A 27,946-nucleotide genomic window follows, 5' to 3' on the forward strand; every position below is an offset into this window, starting at 1 on the left:
TGGCTTGGAATCAGAAATCCCTCTTTAGGGGCTTGGGTTGTAGTTCAGTGTTTGAGGCATGTGTGAGGCATTGGTTCAATTCTCAGCACCACATATAAATAAAATAAAGGTCCATCAACAACTATTATATATATATATATACACTGTCTGTCTTTAAAGCTTGAAAAGATGGCCACCCTAGACTGTGGGCTAATGGAGACCTGGGCCAGACTCACTTAACTGAATTCTGTGGCCTAATGGAGACCTGGGCCAGACTCACTTAACTGAATTCTGCAGGGATCCCTGACCCTCAGAAACTGTGAGAGAATAAATGTTTATTGTTTTAAATTCAATGTTTGAGATAACTTACAGCAATAAAATAGTGGGATATGAGAAAGAGAGAGAGCTATGAGAACAAATGAATAATAATTATGTGAAAGAACTTGCATAAATATTATAAACAAAAATTGAAGCAAAAAATACAAACACAAAACAGTACGTGTTATTTGATTTCATCTACCAATAGAGCATATAGAGATAAAACTGGTCTATGGCAAAGAAAATTAAAATAATAGCAGTCTTAGAGAAATATACTGTCTAGTAGTTATCATAAGAGGAAGCTGTAGGTCTCTTGCTTCAACATTTGAAAATGTATAAAGTTGTTTTCTTTTGATTTTCATACTTTTCTGAATGTATGTTTTACTCAGATAATGATCACATTAAAACAACTTCTATAGTTTATTCTTTTATTATTGGACCTGATTTGGTCCATAATTTCATTGCTAAGTTTCTGTCTTTTGTTTTTTAATGTTTTTTTAATCAAAATATGGATTTTTTTTAACTTTTAACCAATTGTTTTAAACCTTTGCATTTATTGTATTTAGTAATGACTTAATATTTGTTTCTTCCATCTTTTTGTTTGTTTGCAAATAATCATATTGTATTTTGCTTGTCATTTTTAAAGCTATAACTTAATGTTGGTCCCTGAAATTAACTCTCCGAACACTATAAATAGTTATGGCTCATATCTATGGTTCTGCAAATGAGCAGGACTAACCCATTAGAGATGTCTTTCTTATACATTTGTCAAAGAAAAGAGAAAGATATATTCAAATTTTTAAAATCCAAAATTACTATTTTATAGACTACATGTTGGTCAAGAAAATCTTGTGGACATTAATCTAGCTTTCATCCATCTATCTGTCTGACAGAATTGTTGACAATTTTTCCTGTGTACAAAAGTAAGAGAAAGTAGCCAAGGATCAAGCATTTGAATAACTTGACTTGAAGTTCTATAAAAGATTTCACTGTGCAGTTATCACTTCCATTTGCCCTGATAATGGGTTTGCACCCCATGCAATGACAATTTAAAGAGAAAAGTCATTTCCAAATGAAGTAAAGAGCTCTTAGAAATGTAGCCACATGTGGTAGAGCCAAAATCTATTAGGGGGAAATCTGTAGATGATTTTAGAACTAAAAGGAGAAATAAAATTGGCCATAAAACATACTAAAATGTTCAAGTTCTAATAGTGTTTTTAAAAATAAATATCCTTAATTATCTATTAAACTGAACAAACAGCTCTAAAAACAACCAAGTTCACAAGTGCAGCAGAAACAACAAACAAACCAATGAGCCAGTTTAATATTACTTAGGGTACAGAAGAGAAAATAAAAGGTAATTACCTGAATGTTTTCAAAATTTCATCAGAGAAACTTCAGACAGTTGTGCCACACTGAGAAGAAAATCTGGTAGACTTAGATTTATCATTCTGAAATCACCTTCCAGTTGACAAATTATACCATACACTCACTCTTTTTAATGATAAAGAAAATGAAGGAAGATGAACTTAAGACTGCAATTTGGATGCAGAAATGGACAGTTTAATAGAATTGTCCTGGGTACCAAATACTCTCCAAGGAGTTATTACAACAAACCACAAAAAAAACTAAAAGTAGAAAATTATTTTGTTTTGCATAAATGCATGCTTAAAAACCTCTAGAGGTGCTTTGGACCAATTTAAATTTACTCTCTGTGTTAATGTTATCAATATTAAAAGCATTCTGTTCCTTTCCCATTTCTTCTACCAGCAAAGAGAAAAACAATTTTCTTCTGTAAAATGAGAAGTTTTTCAATTTTAAGTCTTGTAAGTTTATGACTTTAGATTTAAAGTTTACCATAACCAAATTTTTTTTGTTATTCTTGAGCTTTTAAAAAATTATAAAAGCATGTCATTTTATATATTAAGGTATATGATAAATATACAAGACACATATGTTCTTATTTAATGACAAAACAAATATATATGATTAAATGTGCTTTGTTTTGTCATTAAATAAGAACATATGTGTCTTGTATATTTATCATTAAATATACATATATTTATTGTGTGTTTTATTTTAAAAAGTATGTATGTAAACCAATATGTGGGTGTTTGAGTACTACACCATCTTACATTTCTTTTAGGTGTTGTTTCTATTACTTAGTTGGTCAACATCACTCTACTACTTTCTGTTCTTGTTGGTTATAATGTTTTTTGAGTGTTTGGCAAGTAATGTCTGAGAAGGATTTCATCTTAGAAAATTTCATAGTTTGATTATCCTTCAATCAGAAACATTTTATAGCCTGCCTCTTTTCAAAGTAGGTCATGGAGTCAAAAAAGGATTGCCTATATTTTTTAATATTTCTGTGTCCAAAACGTGATCACTTTCCTCAAATCTCCATATATAATCCCTGCTTACTTTATTGTTTTAGCACTCATTTTTAATATCCTTTTAAAATAAAAGAAATCATTTTTGGCAAAAATCTGGAATTCTTGAAATAATTTAACATATTAGTCAAATCCAATAACCTGTTAAAATAATTATTAAAAGCAATTTTTTAACCATACGAACTTTTTAGTTTTACATATGTGGCTAGACCCAGTAACTTTGGGAATCTGTCCAGCTCAAACTCTTTATAAAGGGTGGCAGTCATTTTTGTAACATGAAGATTAAGAATAATGATGGTCATAGTAAGAAGAAATACATAGAAAAGTACGCATAGCACCACCACGTGGCATATATGTGTTATATGCTTTTCCACATATTGACTCATTTAAACATGACAACAAAATTTAGAGAAGGTATGGAGAACAGAAAAAGCTGGCATTATTCATCTCATAAGTAACAGAATAAGGAATCAAACCCAAGCAAATTTGTTCCATAATACACAGTCTTAAGTTCTTGTTCTTTCACATTATTGGATGGTGTCAATCCCAAATATCCTGCCTCTACTCAAATACTGTAAATAGCATAGAAAACGCTACACCACCTACCAAGGTTTTAATATAAATTAACACACTATGTTTATCAACATTTTGTATATTTTAGGTTTGAACTTTTATCACTAAATCTGATGGGACATAAATATGCAAATATATATGTGTGTGTGAGTGTGTGTAAGAACTAGATATGAAATAATATTACAGAAAATTCTGTATTTCATCAACTAGTAGAGTATAAATTAAATTAATAATTCATTCCTTTTTTATATGCCCTTAGTAATGCAAATCATAATTATTATCATAAAAATTACATGATCATCACTCTTACATTATTAATCTACATAATACAAATATAATTTGTACTTCACATCCAACTTGAAATTATTTTCCAGAAATAAGGGTGTTTTTTATCAATAAATACTTATGAAAAAAACAAATTTATGATGAATCTTTTTTAGTGACATTAACTTAATGCATGTTTATAATTATCAATATGGAAATACTTTTAAAATAGAAAACAAATTAAATTTTAAGATAGGCTTAGTTTGAATGCTCAGTATATGATTAATAACCATGTACCCATTACACGATGTAGTTGCTTATCAACATACATCCACATTTTTAAAAATACATGTACATTATTATCTAGCTACCTACCAAAATATAGCTATCTAATTATCATATATATTTTTAAGCACATAAAAAACTTCTGTGAAAACACAGGTAGAAATATTAATAATTGAGAAAGTGTTTGTCTACTTTGAGATCCTAAATGTCATTTAATTAACCTCATTTTTCACTGTCTGAAGGACAAATGGAAATTAAACCAAAAGAAAGAGAGAGAGAGAGAGAGAAGAGAGAAACATGGATAAATATGGTGCTTTAATTATGAGATCATGTGACTATAATCTCTGTTAATGAAAAAATTTTGTAGGCAGATTAGCATACTGAAATATAAATTAGAAGAGTGTAGTTATTTGAATGGTAGGTTATGAAGCAAACTGTAAAAAGCTTTTGTACAAAATACTTTCAAATTGATGCTGGTTTCTAATGGCAGGGGACTGACCTAATTAAGATGCTTAATTAGATTGAGTGACTATGTATTTCCAGTCTGAGTTCTCAAAATGATTTCATGTCCTGGCAGTTAGGAAAATATAGAGACCACAGGGGGATTGATCTTGTGACCTCAGCTTCATTAGTTGCATACACTTAATGAATGGAGTTAGCAGGGTCCCAGAAATGGCTGGGACACGTGTCATCATTACTCATCTGTCTGTGTGTAGATATTTCACTGTAATGAAAGTAAAAACTACCTCAGTGATTTTGTCCTTGTGTATAAAAAGGACAGCTTAACTCTGCCTCTTTTGCTTTATTTTTAGCAGTGTATAAAACTTCACCAATACTCTTTTGGTCTTTTCTCAGCTTGTTCTCATCTCATTATTTCATAAATCACAAATGTGCAGCTTTTAATGACTCATATAATAGAGTATAGACATTAGAGTGTTTAATCAGTTCTTTCAGCATACTTTCTTTATATGATATCTTGTTATATATGACACACTGTGCTCATTTTGATATCCAGGAATCAAGATTGATGTGCACTATCATGAAAATATTATCAACAATAAATTCAAATTATTCTATAAAGTGTCATTATCAGATATACTCCCAAATACTGTAGGAAAATTCCTAATCCTTTAACCACTTCTCATCAAACAATTAGAAGTAGTAATGAAACACAGTAAATTGAGTATTGACAATTTAGAATTTCAAATGCCTTCTTGAATGTGAGGACAAAAATCAGCTATATAATATTAACTGAGAATTAGCAAAGTATAGGCTCAAGATCACACTAAAACTTCTTGACTGGTTACATTCAATTTTCCAATGAACTTTTAGAATAGCTTTAATAAAAGTCAAATACTGCAATGTCACATATTTTCCAAACAGTCAGTGTCAGTCTCTCTCTCTCTCTCTCTCTCTCTCTCTCATCTCTGATGTACAGTTGCAACAAACTTCTCCTTGCTAGTGAGGATCAATCTCCTCCTCAAGTAAGTGACTCCCTTCTTTTCCGGGGTGTTCAAATTGTATTTCAGATGAAACACTTTTAATTTCCCTAGTGGGAGATTCTTTCTTTTACAACAAAGCCCAATAGATCAATGAAGCCTAACAAATGGGGGCAGAAAACAAATAATTTGTTCCATGTTATTTGATCATTAGAAATAATAGTGACAGAAACCCATGTAATACCCAAGTCTAACTAGAGTTCTAAGTTCTACAAATGTGCTTTCCTTTATGAGGTAGACATACATTTTGACATCACTAGGCTCTGTTCCCTTGGATTGGATGAGTTAAGACAAATATGGAAACTCCCAGAGGGAAGGAGTCTAGTCCCTAAAGGATAAAAAGTAGCACATTGCCATTGGAATGATTAGAGTTGCTGAGCTCTTGCTATATTGCTTTTTACTCAAGGAAAATGTCTCTCCCTTAATCTGAATTATTTAGATATATACAGTAGGTGAGAATTTCTACTCAGGATACCAAAAAGTAGTCACTACAAGCTATGGCAGAAACTTATCTCCAACAGCTAATTGATTTATTCTTGCTGAATCAATTTTATCCCTTCAGATTTGAAAGTTGAGGATTGGACTGGCAACTTTTCTTTTGTATTACTAGACATCCTCCTTTGTAATGTCACAGCTATTTATGAAAAAGTATCATATCACTTCAGCTCCATGGATTGTTAGAGTCTGTAAACAAGTCAGGATGGCGCCTTGCATTTTGCCAGGGGGAGTGGTTTGTGAAGTAATGCCAGCAAGCCATTAAACGTGAATATTCCTTATTGGTTGACTGCTGTATCTATTTTATGTTAATTAAGATAAGATGTGTGGAATATATAAATACCTCTGTTGTCCTACAATAACCGGCTCCCACTCCTGCTGTATCAATCTACACAAGTTGTTCGTCACCCCTGGTTATTTTGCTGCAGCCGAACTGTGGCAATTGATAAGTGGATAACTTTGTCACTTCACAGAGACAAATGTAATACTAGAGAGACAAATGTAATAATGGTGGCATGATGAAAGGTAATTAGTTCTTCAGTTTCCTGGAGTATAAGAACAGGAGCTAGGGTGGACATGGAAGTTTCCAGGCAATTAGAGTTACTATAATCAGCCACATGAGACTTGTGATAGTCTGAAAGAGGTCCATATTGTTCTTATTTCCAAAACAGATATTTGGAAACAGCTTGTCAAAGATAACGTGAATCCACAGTCATAGGTCACAGTACAGAACCTCAGCTGATCCTAGCAAAAAGGATGAAAGAAAAAAAAATTAAAGACCTTTTCAAGACAGGTGTAGAGAAGATGCTTTACTATTGGCCTGTTCATAAGAGTCTGAAGTAATACTATGTAATACTAAAGCAAAAACCCTGGGTAGATTTTCATTGTCCTATCCCAATTGGGGGAAGAAGGTAATGTTCCTAATGAAATTGGCACTCTCTCTGATGGTGCCCTTGAAGACTGTTCTTCCTTCCAGTAAGACTTTGTGTATGATTGTGATTCTTTCTCTTCAGCTCCAAATTTTTAGAGCATCCTCCTTGTGCTTTATGTCTGTATTGAATTTACTGGGGATCCAAGTAGCTTTGCAGGTGGGATAGATAATAGGACTCTCCTGTCCCAGTTCACAGGGTCAATCCTCTGGTTCTCATCATTTAGCTCACATCAGTTCATGATGTAAGAATCTCTGTCATTTCTAGATATTTTCACAGTTGATCAGATAGCTGGGTATGCCAAAAGTCTTCTGCCACTCTCAAATTGCAGAGCTCAGAAAGCTCATCATCATCATTCTTACCAGCAGTTAGAATTTGAAGTGATCCTCCAAAACCTCCTGCTTTTTCAGTAGGTCATTGTGGTGACTCTGTGTGCCCATGGGAAAGTGATTCACTGTTATCTGCCCATCTCCAAGTGGTTTTATCACTTCTATGGCCAATTAATAGAGATCACCTGAACTCTTCATGGTGCCTAGCACCTCTCTTCCTGCCAAGAATGACCTAGGCTTATTTTGGATTTTTCTTTTTCTGACTTTTCTTTATTTACTTCCTTTTCTTCTGTCACCACACACTTTCATTGTAGACCCTTTCACATATGCATTTAAGCACAACTATTCATTCAAGAACCTACTGCTTTATATCTTAAATCATAGGACCATGTACAATGCAAATATTTTTTCAGAAAACTGACTAGCTGTAAATGCTACATATAAAAGAATGTATAAGGAGATTAATATTTTGGGAAGAAAATTAAGATTTATATTTTCAGTTTTGCTTTACGATATTTATTATTAACAATTATATTTTTAAATAAGATGTACTTATAATATTCAATGATGTTGGGCTGGGGTTATGGTTCAGTGGTAGAGCACTTGCCTAGTAAGTGTGAGGCACTGGGTTCAATTTTCAGCACCACATATAAATCAATCAATCAATCAATCAATAAAGGTCCATTAGCAACTAAAAAAGTATTTTTAAAAATATTCAATGATTTTAATTTTTTGGAATATAAAATTTAATATCCTGTAAATGATAAATGTCCATTTGTCCATAATCCTAAAATGTCATTGTTGGGATGAACTATTTTTAATACATAATAACCACGTTTTATATTGTGGCTTATTTTCATCATGCCATGTAACATGCACTATTTTGTGAGTCTGTTCTTTCAGAGGATCTTCATTCTTGTTAGTTTTCAAGGATTTCCAGGTTCATAGGAGCTGAGTTTTTACTATAAATTTTATGACTCTAAAACCATGAACATCAATGCTACTTTAAATTGGTTTTCTGGAGAAAATGTAATATGTTTGATGAATTAAAATAAAAAGAGGAAAGCATAACAGCATATTGGATTACTTGTTAATTTTTCTTTCTCAAATGTTTTATATTGAAGAGGATTGATTTGTGAAGTACATTTTCAAGCCAATTTCACCTTTGTTTCTAGAAAAACTACATTTTGTCCTAGAATGCTATTGATATTTCATCAGAGGAAATAGATTCAGAATTGCTGCCCAGTAAAATCTATCTTAGCAATAGTTCTCTATCTTTCAGCAAAGACAATGCAATTGACCTTGGGTCAGAGGATAAAAAGCTGCCATTATGAAGTGACAGAATAACTAGTTGTCTTTCTCTGCTAAGTTCTTTTGCCATCACAGAGTTCTTTGAGTCATGCCTTCATATAGAAGAGGAACATATCCAATAACTACAAAAACCTGAATTATACAACTGCTTCATCTTTCTCAATTTAAATGGATAGGTTTATCAAAAATAAAAATAGAACATCAAACACATTCAGAGATCATAAACATGAATGAAATGGGAGTTTAAAGTGTATTGCCATCTAAAAACATCACAAGTCAATTTCATATAGCCAAAATTGTTTATCTTTGTGCCTTGCCTCATTTAAGCCTGCAAAGATAGAATCCATTTGTGCAATCCAATTAATAAATTAAGACCATTAATTTTCTCTTCCTCAATAATTATTTGAAATAAACCTCTTATATAGAAAACATTTGACGTCAAGTAACCATTTAATTCCCTTAACAAGGTTAAACCTATTGTTTGAAATGCAATTATTTCCATCATTGTATTATATTAAATGATAAGGATCATTCTACTATTCTGAAAGTTCTTTTAAAAGAGTTCTCCTGGTCCTCATTTCTACTCAGTCTCTGATCAGTTATTTCTCTGAATCTTTTCTTTTTATTCATTATACTGGGGGAGTTTATTCTCTACAAGAGCCTTCTAGTTGATATACAATTATTTATTTTATGGTTATCATTAAAAGTAATCTCCATTGAAAGCATAAAACTTTACATAAATTTGAGAAATTATATCACTTGAATAACCATGTAAAAAATTCTCTGAAATTAATTGCTATGGTTTGGATATGAGGTGACCCCTAAAAACTCCTGTGTTAATGGGGGAGATTAAATGATTAGATTATGAATGATGAATTATGAATTCACCTAATGGGTGAATTAATCCATTTGTTGGATCAATAATCTGAATGGATTACTGGATGGTAACTGTAGGCAGGTGGGGCATGACTGGAGGAAATAGATGTGGGGGAGATTGCCTTGAAGATGATATATTTGGTCCCTAGCTCCTTGCACTCTCTCTGCTTCCTGGCTACCATACATTGAGCAATTTTGCTCTACTATGCCATTCTATGCAAATGTTTAGCTTCACCTCAGACCCAGAGCAATAAAGCTGAGGTTCATGGACAGTACCTTTGAAACCTTGAGCCAAAATACTCATTTCCTCTTCTAATTTGCTCTTGTCTGTATTTTTGGCACAGCAATGAAAAGCTGAATATGAAAGAATAAATATCAATATTTGATTTATTAAAGTGTTTCACATCAGAGACTCCACTGATGCTTGTAGACAGCAGTTAGAGGTGGAAGCATTTTAAAACTATACCTTGTGTCTTTTTTCTTCAATTAGATGGCTTAGTATATTGTGGTAGGCAGAAAAATAGTGATCCAGAATGCCCACATCCTATTCTGAGCAAATGCATTATCTTATATGTTGAAAGACCTTGCAGATGTAACTTAAGGCTCTAGAGATGTGGAGATATCATGGGACTTTGATAAACAAGTGTCATTATAAGGGAATGAGAGAAGCAGCAGTGTTCGATGAGAAGGGGTAATTGCTACAGTGATGTCATTAAATAAGTGAGAGAGTTTGAGATCTATAGCATAACTAAGAAATAGCTTAAAACATCTTTCCAAAAATTACAAAAGACAAGAAAGATCAGATGAGTATATTTAGAGATGGGTATATGCAATTGTGGAAAAATTTCTACATTTATTTTGGTTCCTAAATGAAATAGCGAAAAGGGTGAGCTGAGACAAAAACAAAGAGCTCTTGAAGGTGAGCAGAGGATATTTGAAATAGCCATCAAGAAAGTAAAAAGTGAGAAGTAAAGAGATGGTTTTGTTTCACAAAACCAAAGATCACATGATATTAGGACGTGTTTTCAAAGCCATCTCATTCATCACCTGTATATGTGAAAAGTAAGTGTAAAGTTGGAGTTTTCCAAGGGTGGACTTTTTGGTAAATCCAGGTTAGGAGTCTTTGTCACTGTCCCCACCACCATACATCACCGTGAGCTTGTTAAACCTGGGGCCCCACTCCCGGAGGTAATCATAATTCCGGTCTCCTTCGGTGGTGCCTGACTCCAGGGAGCTCAGCGACTCAGCCACCGAGTCGTTGCCCTCATAGGCGTACGTGGCCAGGGAGTGGTAGGGTGGTGCAGTGGGGTCCAGGTCGTGTTCCTTGAGCCTCTCCGCGATGGAATCCCGCACATCCTTGTTGTCAGGCGCAGTGGGAGTCCTGCGGGGGATAAAGAGCGCTTCTGGCATGATGTCTCGCCTCAGCTTCTTTTCCTCGATTGCTGCAGGATTCCTCAGGGTGCCAATGTCAAAGGCCTGGGTGTTCTCCTCGCCACCACCTTCGTCATTATAGCTCAGGATGTTGTCCCTGATGTCCTCCTTGGATAAGATCAGAGGTTCCTTCTTCCGCTGTCTCTTTAGAGCTGCAAACAGTACTACTATAACTTGAAAAAAAAAAGGAGAGACATAAGAAGCCCATTCAGAATGCTATCAAGCAAGTGGGAGCAGGAAAAAGGAGCATGCATTATTTAGATATTTTTTTTTACTTCCCCATTTTTTCTTGCACGTTCCTTTTTTTCCTTTTTTTTTTTTTTTTGGTTGGGGGAAGCAGAAAAGGGTTTAGTCAAGGTAGGTGATGTTCAAAAGTGGTGTTTCTGACTTATTGTTAAGGTACTGTGGAATCTTCCTTAATTACAGTGCATATTTTTTTCTGTTTTTCTAAGAAGTGTTAGTTTCTGGTTGTTCAGAATATATGAGTCTTGTGTAATAAATAGTAAGACAGATGTCATACAAACATTAGAGAAGTTGAACTAATCTTCATGTAAGATCCAAGTGGCTAAAATATGCCTGTATTTTCACATCCTTACCATTCTTAATAAGGTATAGAATATTGATTCTGTTAAATAACTGTGTTGATTGATTTATATAGCTTTTTTTCTTACTTTATTAAAAGAAGGCCTACATTATAGGAAATAAGACCCAGATGTTTAGACATAACATGGGTTTAGAGGTTTATGATGCTTTCCTTAGTAATATATATCTTATAAGAGAACTCCCCCAATTTGTTAGATGACAGTACAACAAGTATATTCAAGTCACTACACTGGATTAACTCCAAATTAATGCAGGGACCTTGGCCAGATACATTTTTATTTATTTTAATTTTATTTTATTTTGGTGCTGGGTATGGACCTCAGGGCCTTGTGCTTGCAAGGCAAGAACTCTACCAACTGAGCTATATCCCCAGCCCAAGATACATTTTTAAAAATGTGTATACATAAGTTGAAATGTGTATTGCTCACAAAGGACAGTTCTCCACTTTGATGAGACAGTAACAATAAGTATAAAAATAATACTGTTAATAACCAAAATAATGTTAATAACATGAACTCTAAGAGGAAGTTAACATCAAATTCTTCTGATTGCATTTAAATTTCCCACTATTATTTGCTGTTCCCAAACATTTAGATTCTGGTCCATTAAATTGATTTACAGAAACAGATGGAAATTCAATTACATAGGTAAAAGAAGGGGAGAAATCTTTCTCTTTTATATATCTGTCCTTAGCCTCTTTTAGAAGAATGTCTAAAGGATGGGGGAATTATGATATTTTTGTATCAAGATATTCTAAGTTCTGTTTCCTTATTTATTAACATGGAATTCTCAGACTATTGGTCTTCAAATCTGTGACAGGGCAAAAAAAAAATTTTCTAATTCTACCAAAAGGAGTTTTAACCCACTGTTAAGTAATCTTGGCCTTAAAATGATAAAAAAAAAAATAGCCCTTGATGAAGACAGAAAGCTGTTTATTATTCAGGTCTTTGGGAAAAATAAATTTTATTTTGCTTAAACTCATGTATTCATGCATCCATAAAATGTATGAAGTAAAGTTTTGAAACTCAGATTGATTATTATGAACAAAATGATTTTACTGAGTCAAAAAGCTTCTAATAACAAAAATTTAGTAATATTGATTCCAACTCCAAGTTTATTTCCTCGCTTCTTGGAATGTCAGATATAGTGTTTTCAATAAGGGTCAGAGGGATACCCAAAACAATAGTTTGAAGCTAATGCATCTGGAGAGTAAATTTAATCTCATTCTTAACTCAAAAGCAGTTAAAAAGCAATTTACTCTAGGTTATAAAATCAAGAATCATTACTTTAGAGACAAGTAAATCAAATAAAGGGAGAGTTTTAACATTTTTTCAGTGAACACATAAGACAGTGAGGCCTCAACCCAGCCATTATGAGGAAAAAAAAACATGGACAAAAACTCCAAATTTCACTGGAAAATTGTACACACAATCACCAAGAAGCAAGGTGCTTTGGTTCAACCTCTCACAAATTGATGGCCTTGGAGAATGCTTTAAATATTTCAAACATTCATCTTTATTGCATATAAAGTGAAGATAACCATACATACTGCATACATTGTTTCATCAAATGAAAGATAAAAGTGTTTTTCATTATATTATTGTTTACACTGTTTGATAAAATCAACTTAATAAAAGCTTGCTACTCTTGATGTTATTCTTACTGGAGATTTTATATTTAATACATTTTTCAGCAGAATGACTGAATATAATTTACATATAAATTATAAAGTCCTCAAATAAGTAGATTATTCATATTTGAACTTTTTGATTTAATTAGTATAAAGTCTGTTTCTTGACTTCTCTTAATATGTTTAGTAATACAGAAAAGTCAAATTATAAAAATAAACTTTTATCAATTCTCCCATATTCTGTTAAGTGAAATCATTTATTATTTTTGTTATATATGAAAATACCTCATAACTAAATATATTAAAAAACAGACTTATTGTTATTATTATTATTTTTTTTGGCATCGGGGATTGGACCTAAGGTTGTTTTTTATCACTGAGTTACATCCCCAATCCTTTTCCTTTTCTATTTTGAGACAGGCTCTCACTAAGTTGCCAAGCTTCTCCTTAAAATGCTTAGACTGTCCTGGAATTGTGATTTTATGCTCAACCTTCTTAATTGTTGGAATTATAGGAATGCACCACCATTCCAGTCAATAATACATATTTTTAAAGGTACACATTTTCATTTCCTAAACTACATGTAAATCGAATGTAAAGTCTAATGTGGTGGTACACACCAATAATCCCGGTAAGACACTCAAGACTTAGTGAGAACCTGTCTGGGAGGGTGGGGAGAAGCGGGGGATGCGAGGAATGGATCTCATTGTTAGAACACTCCTGGCATCAATTGCCAGTAAAAAACAAAACTAAAAAAAAAGGAAAGAAAGTTATGTAGAATTGATCATTCCATTAATTTAGTGATTTATTTCATATGTATAATTTACCTTTGAGATATTTAATCACAGAGCTCTTGTATATACTTGAAAAAATGGAAAAAAATGAATCTTCTATGAGGGATTAGCTATATTATGGAATTAACACATATTTTTATTATTCTTTGTGGTTGCAATGTCTTTGTTATTGGTCCTAACTTCACATATAAAGGTGCTGTCTTTTTATAACAGTAAAAATTGTTAAAATAAATTATTGTAAAGATTATTTTAGAATTTGAAATGAAGGCTTAATTATTAAATTAACTTTAATGTAAGTATGAAAAATTGATAATGAGTATAGTTATGCTGGTGAGAAGTCCTATACTAGATCAAATTTGTGAATTGTGTTTCTAACAGAATGTATCTTAAACCTTATCAATGTTGTTTTACCCTTACTGAGATTTGCTGATATCTAACTTTTAGAGTTGAGGTTAAAATCTTATCATACTCTTCCAGCTTCTACCCTCCTCCTGAATTAGAGTTTGGCAGATCATCCAAGATGAAACAACGCCATAGAGTTACTACAGGGCTCAGGAGAGCAGTGATGGGCCCGCTATAAACTAATTGGAGGTACCAATCATTGATGTTTTTTTCAAGAATTGCAATCACCTACCTCTCAACTTTCTAAAATCTAACACAACCATTCTGCCCTCAAGCCTTCTTGCTTTCTCATTACTTATTTCATATATTGTAATGACAGTATGAAAGCTGCTTTTTTACATTTTGATTCACATCTGAATGATGAAAAGTCTCATTGCTTCTATATTCTGGCTGGATATCCTAAAACTTTTGTGTAAGTTTGGGCAAGGGACTATTCTGATAGCAATATTCCTTGTTTAAAATTATACTACAGTAAGTGTCCTAGAAGATGATTCAATTTTCTATAAAGTTTCTTACCCAGCAGAATAATGATGCAGAGGAGAATGGCGATCAAGGCCCCAGTGCTGAGACCAGCAGGGAGGAGCAGGGCTTCAGCATTGCAGGACTGCATGTTGCCTTGGCTGTCACAGGCACATACTCTGATGGTCAGCGTGTGCCTGTGCTGCTCTGAATTGGGTAATCATTGTCTGAGATCACCACAGGCAAGAGATAGGTACTTATTTCATGTCTATTGAAGCCATTTTTTCGAGTTAAAATTCTGGCAGTGTTATCTAAAATAAATTTTAAAACATTACAAATGTTTGTTTCACATAGTAAAATGATAACTCATGGTGATAATGAGGATTGTATATATAAATAAAACTCTCTTCATAAAAAATATAAAACATTATAAAGTTTTCTATTACATATGTACAATGCCATTAAACAAGACAAATAAGATAGTTCAAAGAATCTAACATTATGGATTGAGTACTAACTTCAAAAATTATCCCATAGTATTTTCAAAATGGTGAGTTTGTATAAGTAAATATCAAGTTTACATAGATGAGAAGTTTTTTTTACTGTTTTCTGAAAATCTGCTTTGTAGACCAAAAGAAAATATTATTTTCTTTCATTTATTCATTTACACACAAACAGCATATCTCAATCCAATATTCATGAAGAAAATAGGATTGGATACATTGTAAGCATTGTTACATTGTTTAAAGCAATAAAATAGTCAAAATCCATGAAGAATCTCAATATATACCCAGCAGCATGCAAATTATTTGACATTTCTGAGCATTGATTTCCACTCATTCAAACAAACTCATAACTTAAAGGATGTATTTAACTGAAAGTAATAACAGAAAGCCTGGGCTAACTCTTAGAAGTGCCTAATAAAGTTCCAGACTGAAGTAAAGATTTAATAAAGACAAATATCCCACTACCTAGCATATTATACTACTGACTTTTTCTTTACATGTTAATTGACCTAGTATTCTCACATGGAATTTGTGGGGTTAAAATGAAAAAAGACTTCTATCCCCAAACAGGTAGTATTTAAAAAATAATTGGTATGATAGTTTCTATCCCAGTTATTTGCCCAGAGAAGTTAGTTTTGTTTAGTCAGCCCTGCAGAGTTGTTTAAAATGCCAATATAGGGAGGGAGTCAGTGAGCTGTTAAATCAAACAAACAAGAGAGAAAAAAATAGAGGTAATCTCTTGCAGGTACAGTGTTTGAATACAAAATAATTTATTCCTTAATTTTGAGTTGGAACATAATGATACCAGTTAACTACATAAGCTGGGAAAGCAGAATAACAAAATAACATGCACATAAACAAATTTTAAAATTTATCTTTCAATAACTATTTTTCCCCTGAAATATCCTAAGATAATATGAGCATATATATATGGTACTTTTAGAATCTTGCTTGTCTAATTTTTAATTTTTTAACAAATGTTTGAACCTTAGTTTTGTAATAGTTTGGACAGGTTGAGGGACCAAATGAAGTTTGACTCATTTCAAATTACTTTATGGAATATTTAGAAATTCATGATATAATTTTTGACCTATGATAGAATAAACAAAATTAATTTTAAACAGGAATAACCTAGAAATAAGGGAGTTTAAGGCAAATATTAATTAGTACAAGGCTAGAAAATTAACACTAAGGTAGTATATATGCTATTTCAATTTTTTAAAAAAACTTCACCCAGTATCACAGCATCATTAATTTTATATGATTAGGTTAAATATTCTGGTTTATATTCTGTGGGCTTATTTCCTGCTTTGAGTACTGTATATAGATTAAAGAACTCTTGGTAATAATTGTCAAAAATTAATTAAGGCTGGTCTTGAATGATTTCCCCAATAACTTTGAAATGCCATGCTAAGACAATACTATTTCATGTCTACATCACTTTTTAATGACCAGTGCTCAGTTTCACTGGAGCAGGGAGAAAATTAAAATACAACTAGAAGCAGGTACTGTCAATTCAATACTGTAAATTCAGTACTAGGGACAGCTCCAGTCTAAATTCAATGTTTAATTACTGTCATGTATAACAACAACAACAACAAAACTCAATGCATCTGTTGCCAGGTTCAGCAAATTAAAAAGTAGTATGTTGTTTATCTCTAATTCAGACTTAATCTCTAATTCATATTTCATATGAATGTCTACAACTCATGTTTAAAAATTAAATATTCATTCTGCATTTTGACTGCCACCTTCATGTTAATTTTTTTTCAACTTGATAACTTTAGGTGTTTGGAGTGATAGAAAACATGAACATTTTAATAAATTCATATTTAATAAAAAACAGATGTTTACAATAGATACTCCCCCTTTCAAGTTGGTTTTTGCTAAGATTCTACCAGATGAAATAGCTTGAATAAAGGTTGGCACAATGTAAAATGACCTATTATGTTAAATTATTTGCTGGTACTTTGAAAAGTACCTAGATTCTGATTCTGCCAACACACATCATGCATTGTGAAGAAAGCACTTACACACATGCCAATGTGGTTATGAGGCTTATTTAAAAATACACAAATCTGCAGCCATTCTAAAACTCATGTCTTTTTAAAAAACATAAGCTTGCATAGTTAGCTTAACATAACATACAATAAGTCGAGTAGAGATCTGACAACATAATTTTGTTTAACTAGAATGACTCCAATGACATATTTATCAGGGAACAGAGCTGTTCAACTTTTAAACAATCATAACTATTCTGTAAAATGTGTTTTATTTTTGTGAGACTATGAGAAAAATTAATTTCTGAAAAATAAAATTTGTATACTATAAGGACAACAGCATATCTTGCAATGCCTTTGCACCATATTTTCTAAGGGGCTAGTGAGGCTACATCACATTCTTACTCTTCCTTTATGCCTACTTGACTTCAATAAACCTGCTGCTATTCAATCTCATCAGAGTTTGCATAACACTTTCACTGAGTTACTTATTTCTCCATTCATATTTTCTATACCTTTTCTTAGGCAAAGTGATTATTTCTAGCCTTTCTAATCATTTCAACATCAATCTCATTGTTCATATCTACACAGACACTTCTCTCATATAGTTTATTAAATGAAAGAGAGCTAACATTTTCAAACAAGACATTATCATGAAATATCATTAACTATCAGATAAAAACAAAATTTCATAATGCAGATCAATAAATTGACAGATCATGTATATTATAATAGTTACTTTAGAAGAAATTTCCAGTTAATGTCATGTTATATTATAATGAACAAATTCTAAAACTTACCTTCATTATCCTGTACTGTGAAGTTTGGATTGACAGCAGCTAAACTGAAGAAAAATTTCTGACCACCTAAAGGGTCATCTTTGTCTACTGCACTTATAGTCTGTATTAGCTGTAGGAGAGAGAAATATTATATAGTCATCAAACATACACATGTATAATCTGCTTTTGTAATACATAATTTTAAAAAATTTGCTTTGTAGAAAAATTTAAAAGAATTTATTTTGTTCATGGTGAATAAATCTTAATGATCATTTTCTTTTTAATGATATTTCTCTTCTACCACTCAGTCCCACTTATTTCTCTCTCATAAATATTGTCTTTTCCTTCAAAATGGTGAATTGTAAGATATTATATTTTTTGAGGGTTTCTATATTTAAATGTAGAACCAGTATGTTATTTCACATAAATCTAAACATTGATTGGGAAGAGTTTATCTGATGTAGGAAAAATTGTGGAAATAAAAATATTGCTTTGCTCCTCTCCAAAGTTAGCTGAAACATAATAAAAGAAAATAGATACTTCATACATAATGTTGAATATAAATTTTACAAAGAAAAGTTTATATATTATTTTCTACTGTAATAGCAATAGTTTGCTTCACTTGCACTTTAAATACAAGTATATATTTTTAAATTCAAGATATGTATTATATGGGGAAATGGTAATTGGTTTTAAAATAAGAGTTAATAGAAACTGTCTGATAATAGTGGAAAATTTAACGGTTTATACATAATCAGATCATTGTTTTTGATAGAGTATATGATTGATACTATATAAATATATAATATATGTAACAGTTATGTATTTAGGTCGGTATATGATTTCTTTATCCTTTAAGTTACATATGAAATAATTTTTTTGTTTTAAAAAAATATTTAAATTATTATCAGGGCTTCCAAAGTTGCTTCTTATGCATATTGATGTCTATTTATGCCTGTAAAAATCATCAAATATGCTTAATTAAAAGGAATATGCTTTTTAATGCATCAATTCAATTTAACTTTGTGTGAATAGTTGGTGGAAATATTTGTTGCTGAGGTTTTCTTGATTTAATTAGGGATTTCAAGTTTAAAACATTATACAAAACAAGAAATAAATGAAGAGATCATTATAACCATTCTTATTTTCTTTCAAAGTTTGCTACATCATCAGAAATGTGAAAAATTTCAAGTATTAACTTTTAAAATTATAATTTTACTCATTTATCAAAAATGACACAAGAATTTAATTAAGACATGCAAAAATATGTTTTTATGTAGAAATAAGCATCAAAAATTATTTAAAACTAACTTAGTTTAAAACAATTTAAAAATATATTTGACTAAATCTTATTTATAATAAGATTAAATAGAAGCCAGACTTATAAAATATAAAAATGGTATGGGAGTTAAAGATAAAAACATAAAAAAGGTATTTAAACTACTCAGGAATTATTAATTCATTTACCAAAGAATTTCTTAACTGATTTGTATCAATCAAATATACTTAAAAGATTTATTTTTAAAATTTTGATTCATAAGAGTATATTGAAGAGAAATAAATGAAGTAACATATCTTGAAAGACAGTAGAGTAGTTCAAATTCCTAGTCACAAAGATTTCTATATGAATATAACTATAAACACAAGAAAGAGTTAATTTCTTTAGAATAAAAACTACAATGTCTCAAAATAAACATATGATTGTAACTGTTATTACAAATAACAATTGCAGTTCATTTTTATCCTCAAAATAATACAATAATACATTTCTGAGGACATATGTCCACATCTTTATATATATGTAAACCATAAAGTTTTATATAAAATGCTCAATGATATTTTAATGAAAAAGTCGATTCATTGATTTAAATGTCAGTGGTTAATTGATATACTTTGTTATGAAAGAAGTAATTCCAATTCATATTAAAGTTACAAAAAACAGAATGGCAATTTGCAGAATCCCTATCATTTTAAAATAAATTTTATGACTCTAAGACTTCTCTGTTGCAAATAGAGGTACTGCTTCATAAGATTTTTTTTGGGGGGTGGCATACTTGGCTTTAGTGTTTAACCCCTTTATTTCCAAAATTTACCTTTCAATTTAACCTTACTTTCTATTCCAATCATACATTCAAAATCACAAAACTATTGTAACTGTGCCATAAAGACTTGCAATCAATACCAGAAGTTCACAACAAGAAATAGATAAAAGTTTTCTGCTGGCTTCCTATATGAACACTCAATATTTTATTTCTACTGGAGACAAATCATTTTAATCCGATTGCAATGAAACAATTTATCACACTTAGGAAACAAATGAACACAAGCTGGTGATATCCAATATTCATTTTGAGCTATGGAAAAGAGATATAGGTAACTCTTTCTTAGCTTTTCTTCTTGGCAATAATATAATTGTTTATATTATCATTGTATTTTTATATTTGATATAAGCATTAAGAATGTTTCAGTGATCATACTACAACCAAATGTGAAATAATGAGTGGATTTTAATGTATTTAAAATTAAACAAATAGTTATTATGCTTAATGTTTTAGCTAGGAGTTTTTGTTGATGAAAAAAAAAACTTTCTTTTATTCTGGAAAACTTCAATCTTTTAGCTGTTAGGAAGTAACTAAATTTTGTCCTATGAAAACTATGTGAAACGATTTTTGGTTTGATAAAGTCTTGGTTGCCATCTGGTTTGATATTTGCTGTCAGTGGTATTAGCTTTAATAAGGTGCTTAGTGAACAGTAAATATAAACAGCAACCCTCCCTAGAGAGATTCCTTGGGAAAGGTTCTTTGTGATTAACATGGTATTTTCTTCATCTAGACTTGGAAAATTATTAAATACATTTTACCGACTGCAGGAGTGAAGGTAAGTGAGGGAAACCAAAGGGAAGTAAAAGACCTATTGTTCCTTCCTTCAAGGTCCTGTCTCTCTGAAGTAGAAAGGTGAGAATTTAAGTAACCCTGTTAGGCAGGAGAGGACTGACTTCTAATACTTCATCAGTTGCAAACTGCATCCTATCTAAGAAAGTCTTGTATGCTTAGATCAAGGAAGAGCTAAGGCCAGGAAATAAGGAGGAGGAGGGAGTAGCAATTAGTTTTATTTCTGTCTTATCAATTTGTCTGCATGCCAAATGAATGGAATTATTCCCCATGTTGCTTTCTAAGTGCTACTTAAAGAGCACTTAATTTGCAGGAGTATTGGGTGGACTGAGATTTCTATAAATAACTGCAGCATTCCCAGACATCCTGATCTTCCTTTCCTAGGAGGAGGGGAGGCCAAACTAATGAGTGATTATCATAAAAGGCACAGAGAAGAAGTTTATCAAATAATCACTTTAAGTTTGCAAGCTTGGATGTCAGAACCTAGAATTCTATCATTTATTATAACATTTTTGTATAAGCAGAACTAGTTTTCAGCCAATGAGAACACGGTGGCATTTCACAAACTGGTCATATTAACAATAACTAGTGTGGAAGACTTGTCCATGCAGTCAATTAAACAAGAATTATTAATCATGTCCTTTCTATCACGATAGTCAAGGTAGGCTAACTGCTTTTTATTAAAATCATCTTTCATTGGATTATTTTTCTTCATTATGCCAACTAGGTTTTACACGTACAGAAATTCTGGAGCATTACTGAGACAACTATAGTTAAAAAGAGAAAAGGCACTGGAAAATAAACACAATTCTTTATTCTGTATATTTTGAATACATTTGTAAGTCTGCATTATATAATAATTGAAATGCTTTGAAAAGATATCTCTTGAAAATCAAATAGAATAATCATAGAGGGAGCAATGAATGCAGTAGTAGTAATTTATCTCTTAGAGAAAATATTTTAACTTATCTCATGCTGAGCCTGCCAAGCAGAGGACTATTTTGAATGGTATTTTAGGGTGGACACTGTTTCATTAAGAAGTTGGAAGTAGCTAAGTCATTTAAATATTCCCAATTAAACACTTCTATAATATTTTCAAGTTAAAAAAAAAAGGAATCCAATTGCAGCCATTTTACTATTTCTCACAATAGATAGGCTATTGAATCCCTGTTTGTATATTCAAAAGAAAGTATTCGAGTTATTCCACAATATAATTTGCATAAAAATGTAACAAGGACATTGATGTTTATAAAAGCATCAAATGGTGTCAAAACACAATACAGCTTCATGATGGCTTCTCTTTCTCTAATAAAATACATTGGATTCCCAATAATTATTTATAACATGCAGCTTCCTTCTGTGAAGACAGCACTCAAAGCAATTAAGAACACTCTTTTCAGCCATATATTCTGGAGCTTTTTAAACAACAAAATGTGTCCACTGAGGAAAAGATTTAAATAATTATAAACAAAGCTGATGTAGGGAGAATGCTTTAAAAGACTAAAACTGAGTCATTAAGCACTTTACATGTTGGTGTAATGATGAAAACCAATGTATAAGCAAATTCTGCTGCCCTACTTCAAAATGTATTTGCACATTTATCTGAATATTGATGGAATGCTTCAAAGATTCCATGCATTTGTTGCTGGGTTTTCACCAACTTTCATTCCCATTTCTCTAGCAATTTCAATATTTACCTAATGGTACAGCAGAGGATTCTAGTTTGCTCATGTTTTCGAGGGCTTTAAATGTTGAAGTTGTGGGGCTGGGGATGTGGCTTAAGCGGTAGCGCGCTCACCTGGCAGGTGCAGGGTGCTGAAGTTGTTTCTATACATTTGTGTGCAAATGATAATGTCTTTTCTTTTACACCAGAACTTTAGGAAGGAATTAAGAAACCTGGTACACTGCTATTTTAGATACTCTCAATTTTAAAAACATGTCACCGTTTTGAAAATGTTGCAGGGAGTATATGTGAATGTTCCTATCACTTTTTCATTCATTCCTGTCAAGTTTGTGAAAATAAAACATTTAATACAGAACTGCCCTGTGTTTTCAATCTTCCAGTTGCTCACCTGTCCTGGTCTGACATTTTCACATACAAAAGTGTCATAGAACACAGCAAATTGTGGGGCATTGTCATTAACATCCAAAATTCTCACAGAAACAGCTACATGAGTTGTCTCTTTGGGATTGTCTAGAAAAAATAAAGGAGAAATTTTGTTTAGGAATGCATGTTTGTGCACCAGATTTAATTTATATAGGCATCTTATGGATATTTAAGTGCTCACATACTAATAAACATTTCATTCATTCTCTTAACATAATGAGCAAATGCAATGAAGAAATTTACTGCAGGGCCTAATTAAGTAGTCATGAATTCTGTTAATATTGAGCACAATGGGATTATTTTTACTTTGTAAAAAAATTAACAGTAAAACCTAGTATAATTGAGATCATATCTGTGTCTTTCCTGTCCAAATATACAAGATGTGAATAAATGTTTATTACATAATTTTCACATATAACTTATTTAATCTTTAACATTTTTTTTGAGATGAAGAACTATTTTTAAATAAATTAGTTACTTATCCAAGACCAATAAATCCTTGTTCTTCTAAAAACCTATTTTTTGACTATGATAATTAAAATGTATTCTAATAGTAACATTCAAATTGCTTCTTGGAAATTATAATATATGGCTACTAATTCTACAATGTGATAGAATATTTACCCTGAGACATAAAGTTCCAGACATTTTATTTATATAGTCATGAATGATACCATTTCAACAGCCATGACTTGATTTTGCATAACAATTTATTGATTCTAAATTATCTCTACAAACAAATGGCAAGCTAATAATGATGTCTTTACTACAAAGGCTAAAATAAAGAGCATCAAAATTTTCAAATAAAGTGATGCAGTTAAAATATTTTGATTTGTAAAGGAAATAAAAAATGTTCCTTATTTACCTTAGCTTGAGTAACAAACCTATAATAGTCACAATTGCATCATCTTCATTGTAGATTTTTCTAAGCAGTTTTCTTGATATCTGAGTGTTTTAACATTTTAAAATCATGTTATAATTATTCAGAATTAAATACAAATATCACAATCTTTAGATAAAATCCAACTTCTTTGAAAACTTTGACAAAGTAGAGGAACAATATTAGAAAATAGATAGAAATGTTGAAGAAACGTCTGCAATTCCATATCCCTTCCAGCACCACTGAAAACAGTAAAGAAGTTGATACAACCTAAGTGTCCATCAACTGATTAATGGATAAAGAAAATGTGGTCCATATACACAATGGAATATTATTTGATTCTGAAAAATAATCAATTGCTGTCTTTGGCAACAATCTGGAAGTAACTGGAGATTGTTGCATTAAGTAAATAAGCCAGACACAAAAAGACAAGTACTTCATAATTTCACTCATATGTTAAATCTCAAAAAGTGGAATGCATAAAAGTTGAGAGTAGAATGCTGGTTACCAGAGGCTGTAAAAAGTAGAGAAGTGAGAAAAAATAAGAAAAGGTTGATCAATGGATACAAAGTTATAGTTACAAAGTAGTAAGAAATTCTGGTGTGTTTATGCTCAGGAGGGGAAATACAGATAACAACAATGTGCTATATATTTTAGAACTCAGAAGAAAGGATTTTGGAAGTTTCCATCATAAAGAAATTATAAATATTTGAGGAGAAGCTTTTGTTTAACCTGATTAATCACCATGCCATATGTGTGTGTATAAGAATATGTATATATTTTAATATAAAATATTAAGTGGAATCCCACTAATATGTACATTTTTTGTTTTTAATGTATAAGTTAAAACTAAATTTAAAAGAATAAAAGGGAAGTTTAGCTTTATAAAAGCCCAAAGAGTATATTTAACAATCTTATTAAGTGATATAAACCAAAAAGTGCTATGGATATTATCATTTGCCCTTACAAAATTTATCTGACTTGCTAATTTTAACTAAATAATTTTCAGATACAAAAAAATACTGTCATATACAAATAGAGTATATATTACTGCTGAAAAGAATTCTTCTTCCAGCTATGTGTAATTGTATTGTTATTAATATAATAATTTCAGCTTTTTAAAAATAATGTGTAAGAACTGATTTCTTAGCAGGCATATTTAAAGTCTGAAGTAGTAAAAAGGAAGGCAAATAGGATTCTAAATCTATCTGAAGTATATTCAACTTCTGTTCCTCTTTCCAAGAGGGAATTTAAAATGCATCTCCTTGACACTCCTCTTAAGTCTTAGCTCTGACTTCTTAATCCACATATATTCTGTTGACAGGTTCTAATTTCCTGTTTGTAATGTATGGCTGCATGCCCTCCACCTTTTCCTGCATCAGGTGGCTGAGAGTTCATACCCTGGAGGTAAAGTGAGCTTCTTTTATATCCAAGTCCACTCATGTTCACGCATTGTGACTTTGCCCAATGCCTTATTACTCAGTATGTGTAAAAACACAGGGCTTCTGATCTCACATAGTTATTTGGAAAATTAGGTGTGATAAATCAGGAAAAGTTCTTGTCAGAGCATCAGTTTGATGACTAGTACTTCAAACATGTTAAATGTTATGAACATCATTTTTATTACCAATATCATGTATTCATGGCTATTTTATAAGTGTTTGTGCAATCTTTCTCCATGTAATGCATTCACCCATTAAAAACCTGTTAACAAGCTTTCTCACAATTCATGTTGGTCTGAAGAGGTGCCCATTGGGAAGAAGAAGAGAGAAAAGGAAAATAAACAGAAAAATATTTTCCATTGTATCTGCACCTTTATCTGTCTCATTCTATTCTTAAGACCCAGAGGTAGAGTACTCACCAAAAATGGACCCCTGACTCTCAAGTTTCCTGTTGCTATGAAGAAGAGTGGAAATGCACACTTCTTCCATTTCTCTAGAACTTGCTCTTTAATCTACTGCTATAGTAAGTGGACATAAACAAAATGTGTATTTTCAATATAAAGTGTGACATAAAAGTAACTTTTGTTGGTAGCAATTCAATCACTAGCTATGTCACAGAAAACAAGAAGAAAAAGGAAAGTTTCAAGCCTCAAAAATGGCTTTGTTAGACTTTGCCCTAACACAATATGTAGATTCTTTAGCCTCTTTCCAAATAGCCCAAGGATCTTCAAAAGCTAAAGCCACAGGGATGATTGTCTTTGTAAAGCATTGGGTCTGGCATCACCTATTAAAAAAGCAATGTGTGTGTGTGTGATATATGTATGTGTGTGAATAAATAAATATATATATTCACACACATTTGTTGGCAAATGCCATGGCTTATGTATAAATAAACAAACAAGCATTCTGAGAATGCAGAATCATACAGAAGAGCTGTTGGCATATATTTACCACTTGAGTCTCCCTCAGAGTCCTTCAGGAAAGCAGGAGAGTAGCACAATGTACCAGCAACAAAGGATCTTAAAATGTGTGTGCTGAGGTGAGACTATGACTAGAATTCCAAAAGCTTTTGCAATTATCTAAATAGAAGTCTTCAATTATTGTCTAGATACCCCAGATTTTCAAAAAATAGAACTGTATGTTGCACATGCTTAGGACACAACTTTTTTTTTACTAATATGTAATGGAGTCCTTTCTTCCTATACCAAGCTCCATTGTCCTCAGAGTGTATTGAAATGATTATAGCTAAATTTTCTTGAAGGAACTCTTTGGCCACTACAATAAATGTGTTCTGAAACTTCAAGTTTATTATTAAGACCCTGATTATGTCCTTAATTTTAGATTTTTTTCATTCTCTGCATGGCATGTTAAAATATTTTTTAAAGACGAAAAGGGGAATTATGCCATGGAATAATGCACTAAATAATTACTTGCAGTAGATAGCACTTGCCACATGATGTGATACATTGCATTGGAATGCAGAATTAAACTGTTTGAGGCAGGGCCTGGAAACACATTGGTAAGAAGTACATTTTATGTCATTCTGTCCTGCTCCAGGCGAGGTGTGTGACATGCTTAGCATAAAACCAGTGTTTAAAGTCTTGTAAAAATAATTCCCTATATGCAGTTTCCCTTTCATTCTCATTGCTTAATTTAATTCTTAGAATAGCATAATGGGACCCTGACTGGTGTTGGTTTGGCAGGTAGGTAATTCCAACAGTTGTGCCACAGATTGAATTCAGTTAGTGGCAAAAAAATAGGTTCAGTTCTTAGAAGAGGTAATTGGCTTAGCTTTTCACTGAATCATAATTACTTCAACTAGCTTTAGAAGTTAAATTTCTCACAGTATCTGAAATGGAAAGTGCAATTCCAAGCTCATTGGACCTGAGAAAGTATCTTGAAATGAGCAGAGCACAAACAACCTTACTTTTGGAATGAGGAGAATCATGTTGGACACAATCAACTCTTAGGATGAAGACAGAGAAGTGACAGCTTTCATAAAAGAAAACTCCAACAATTGTTAGTATTAACAGGTACCACTGTTTATATCTCATTGTGATGAAACTGGATTTTTTTAGGGTTGGTCTGTATTTCAGAGCCAAATTAGAAAGATAAACTAAATCTATTAATATAGCTTGAAGCTTTGAATGATTGCTGATGATCTGCCTAGACTCGTTACATTCTTCAGAGGCACTTGGTGATTCAGACCTGATGTTTTGCCTTCCAAAGTCTGGAATGGTTACTTCAAATAACTTGACCTTGATACCTATTTGAGGATTCAGCTTAGTATTTCAGATATGGAAATTACCAGCTTGCTATCTGACCATGACTTAACTCCTGATGAATATTTATTTTTAAAGCAGTTTGAATTGCACTGCTTCATGTTTGTCTCAGTATGTAATCAGAAATGGAGCAGGTTTGTGAGACCTGAACATGTGATTTCACCTGTTGACCAGGACCGCCCATCTTAAAGAACCCCACACTAGACTAAAGAAGCTACTGTTAAATTTCTTAATACTTTTTGAATAGGCCATCTCTCATTTCAACTTGAAAACGAGTTCCATAAATGATGCTGGCCATCCTGTGTTCAGGCAACACCTTTTGCAACTAAAGAAACAGGGGGTTTGAATCCTTGATCTCTGTTTAGAGTTTGAAGAAATTTTGTAAATTATGTGTAGAATTATTAGAGCTAGAACTGGAATAACCTGTTATAAGTCCCAATTTAATACCTCTAGCATTATTTCAGAAAGTTTCAAAAATCTCCAGATTTTTAG

The 27,946-nt window shown here is 31.9% G+C and overlaps 1 protein-coding gene across 1 annotated transcript in view; it reads right to left on the reverse strand.

The window, feature by feature from the left end:
* Positions 1–10,361: 10,361 nt before the first annotated feature.
* The window catches only part of LOC143642336 (cadherin-10-like), a 57,623-nt gene continuing 40,038 nt past the window's right edge, over positions 10,362–27,946 (reverse strand). The window contains 5 exon segments of the mRNA XM_077110663.1: positions 10,362–10,852; positions 14,625–14,760; positions 14,763–14,878; positions 17,874–17,982; positions 22,816–22,937. Coding sequence (XP_076966778.1) covers positions 10,362–10,852; positions 14,625–14,760; positions 14,763–14,878; positions 17,874–17,982; positions 22,816–22,937 — 974 coding nt within the window.

This window comes from Callospermophilus lateralis, chromosome 11, assembly GCF_048772815.1.
Source record: "Callospermophilus lateralis isolate mCalLat2 chromosome 11, mCalLat2.hap1, whole genome shotgun sequence".
Classification (NCBI taxonomy): Eukaryota; Metazoa; Chordata; class Mammalia; order Rodentia; family Sciuridae; genus Callospermophilus; species Callospermophilus lateralis.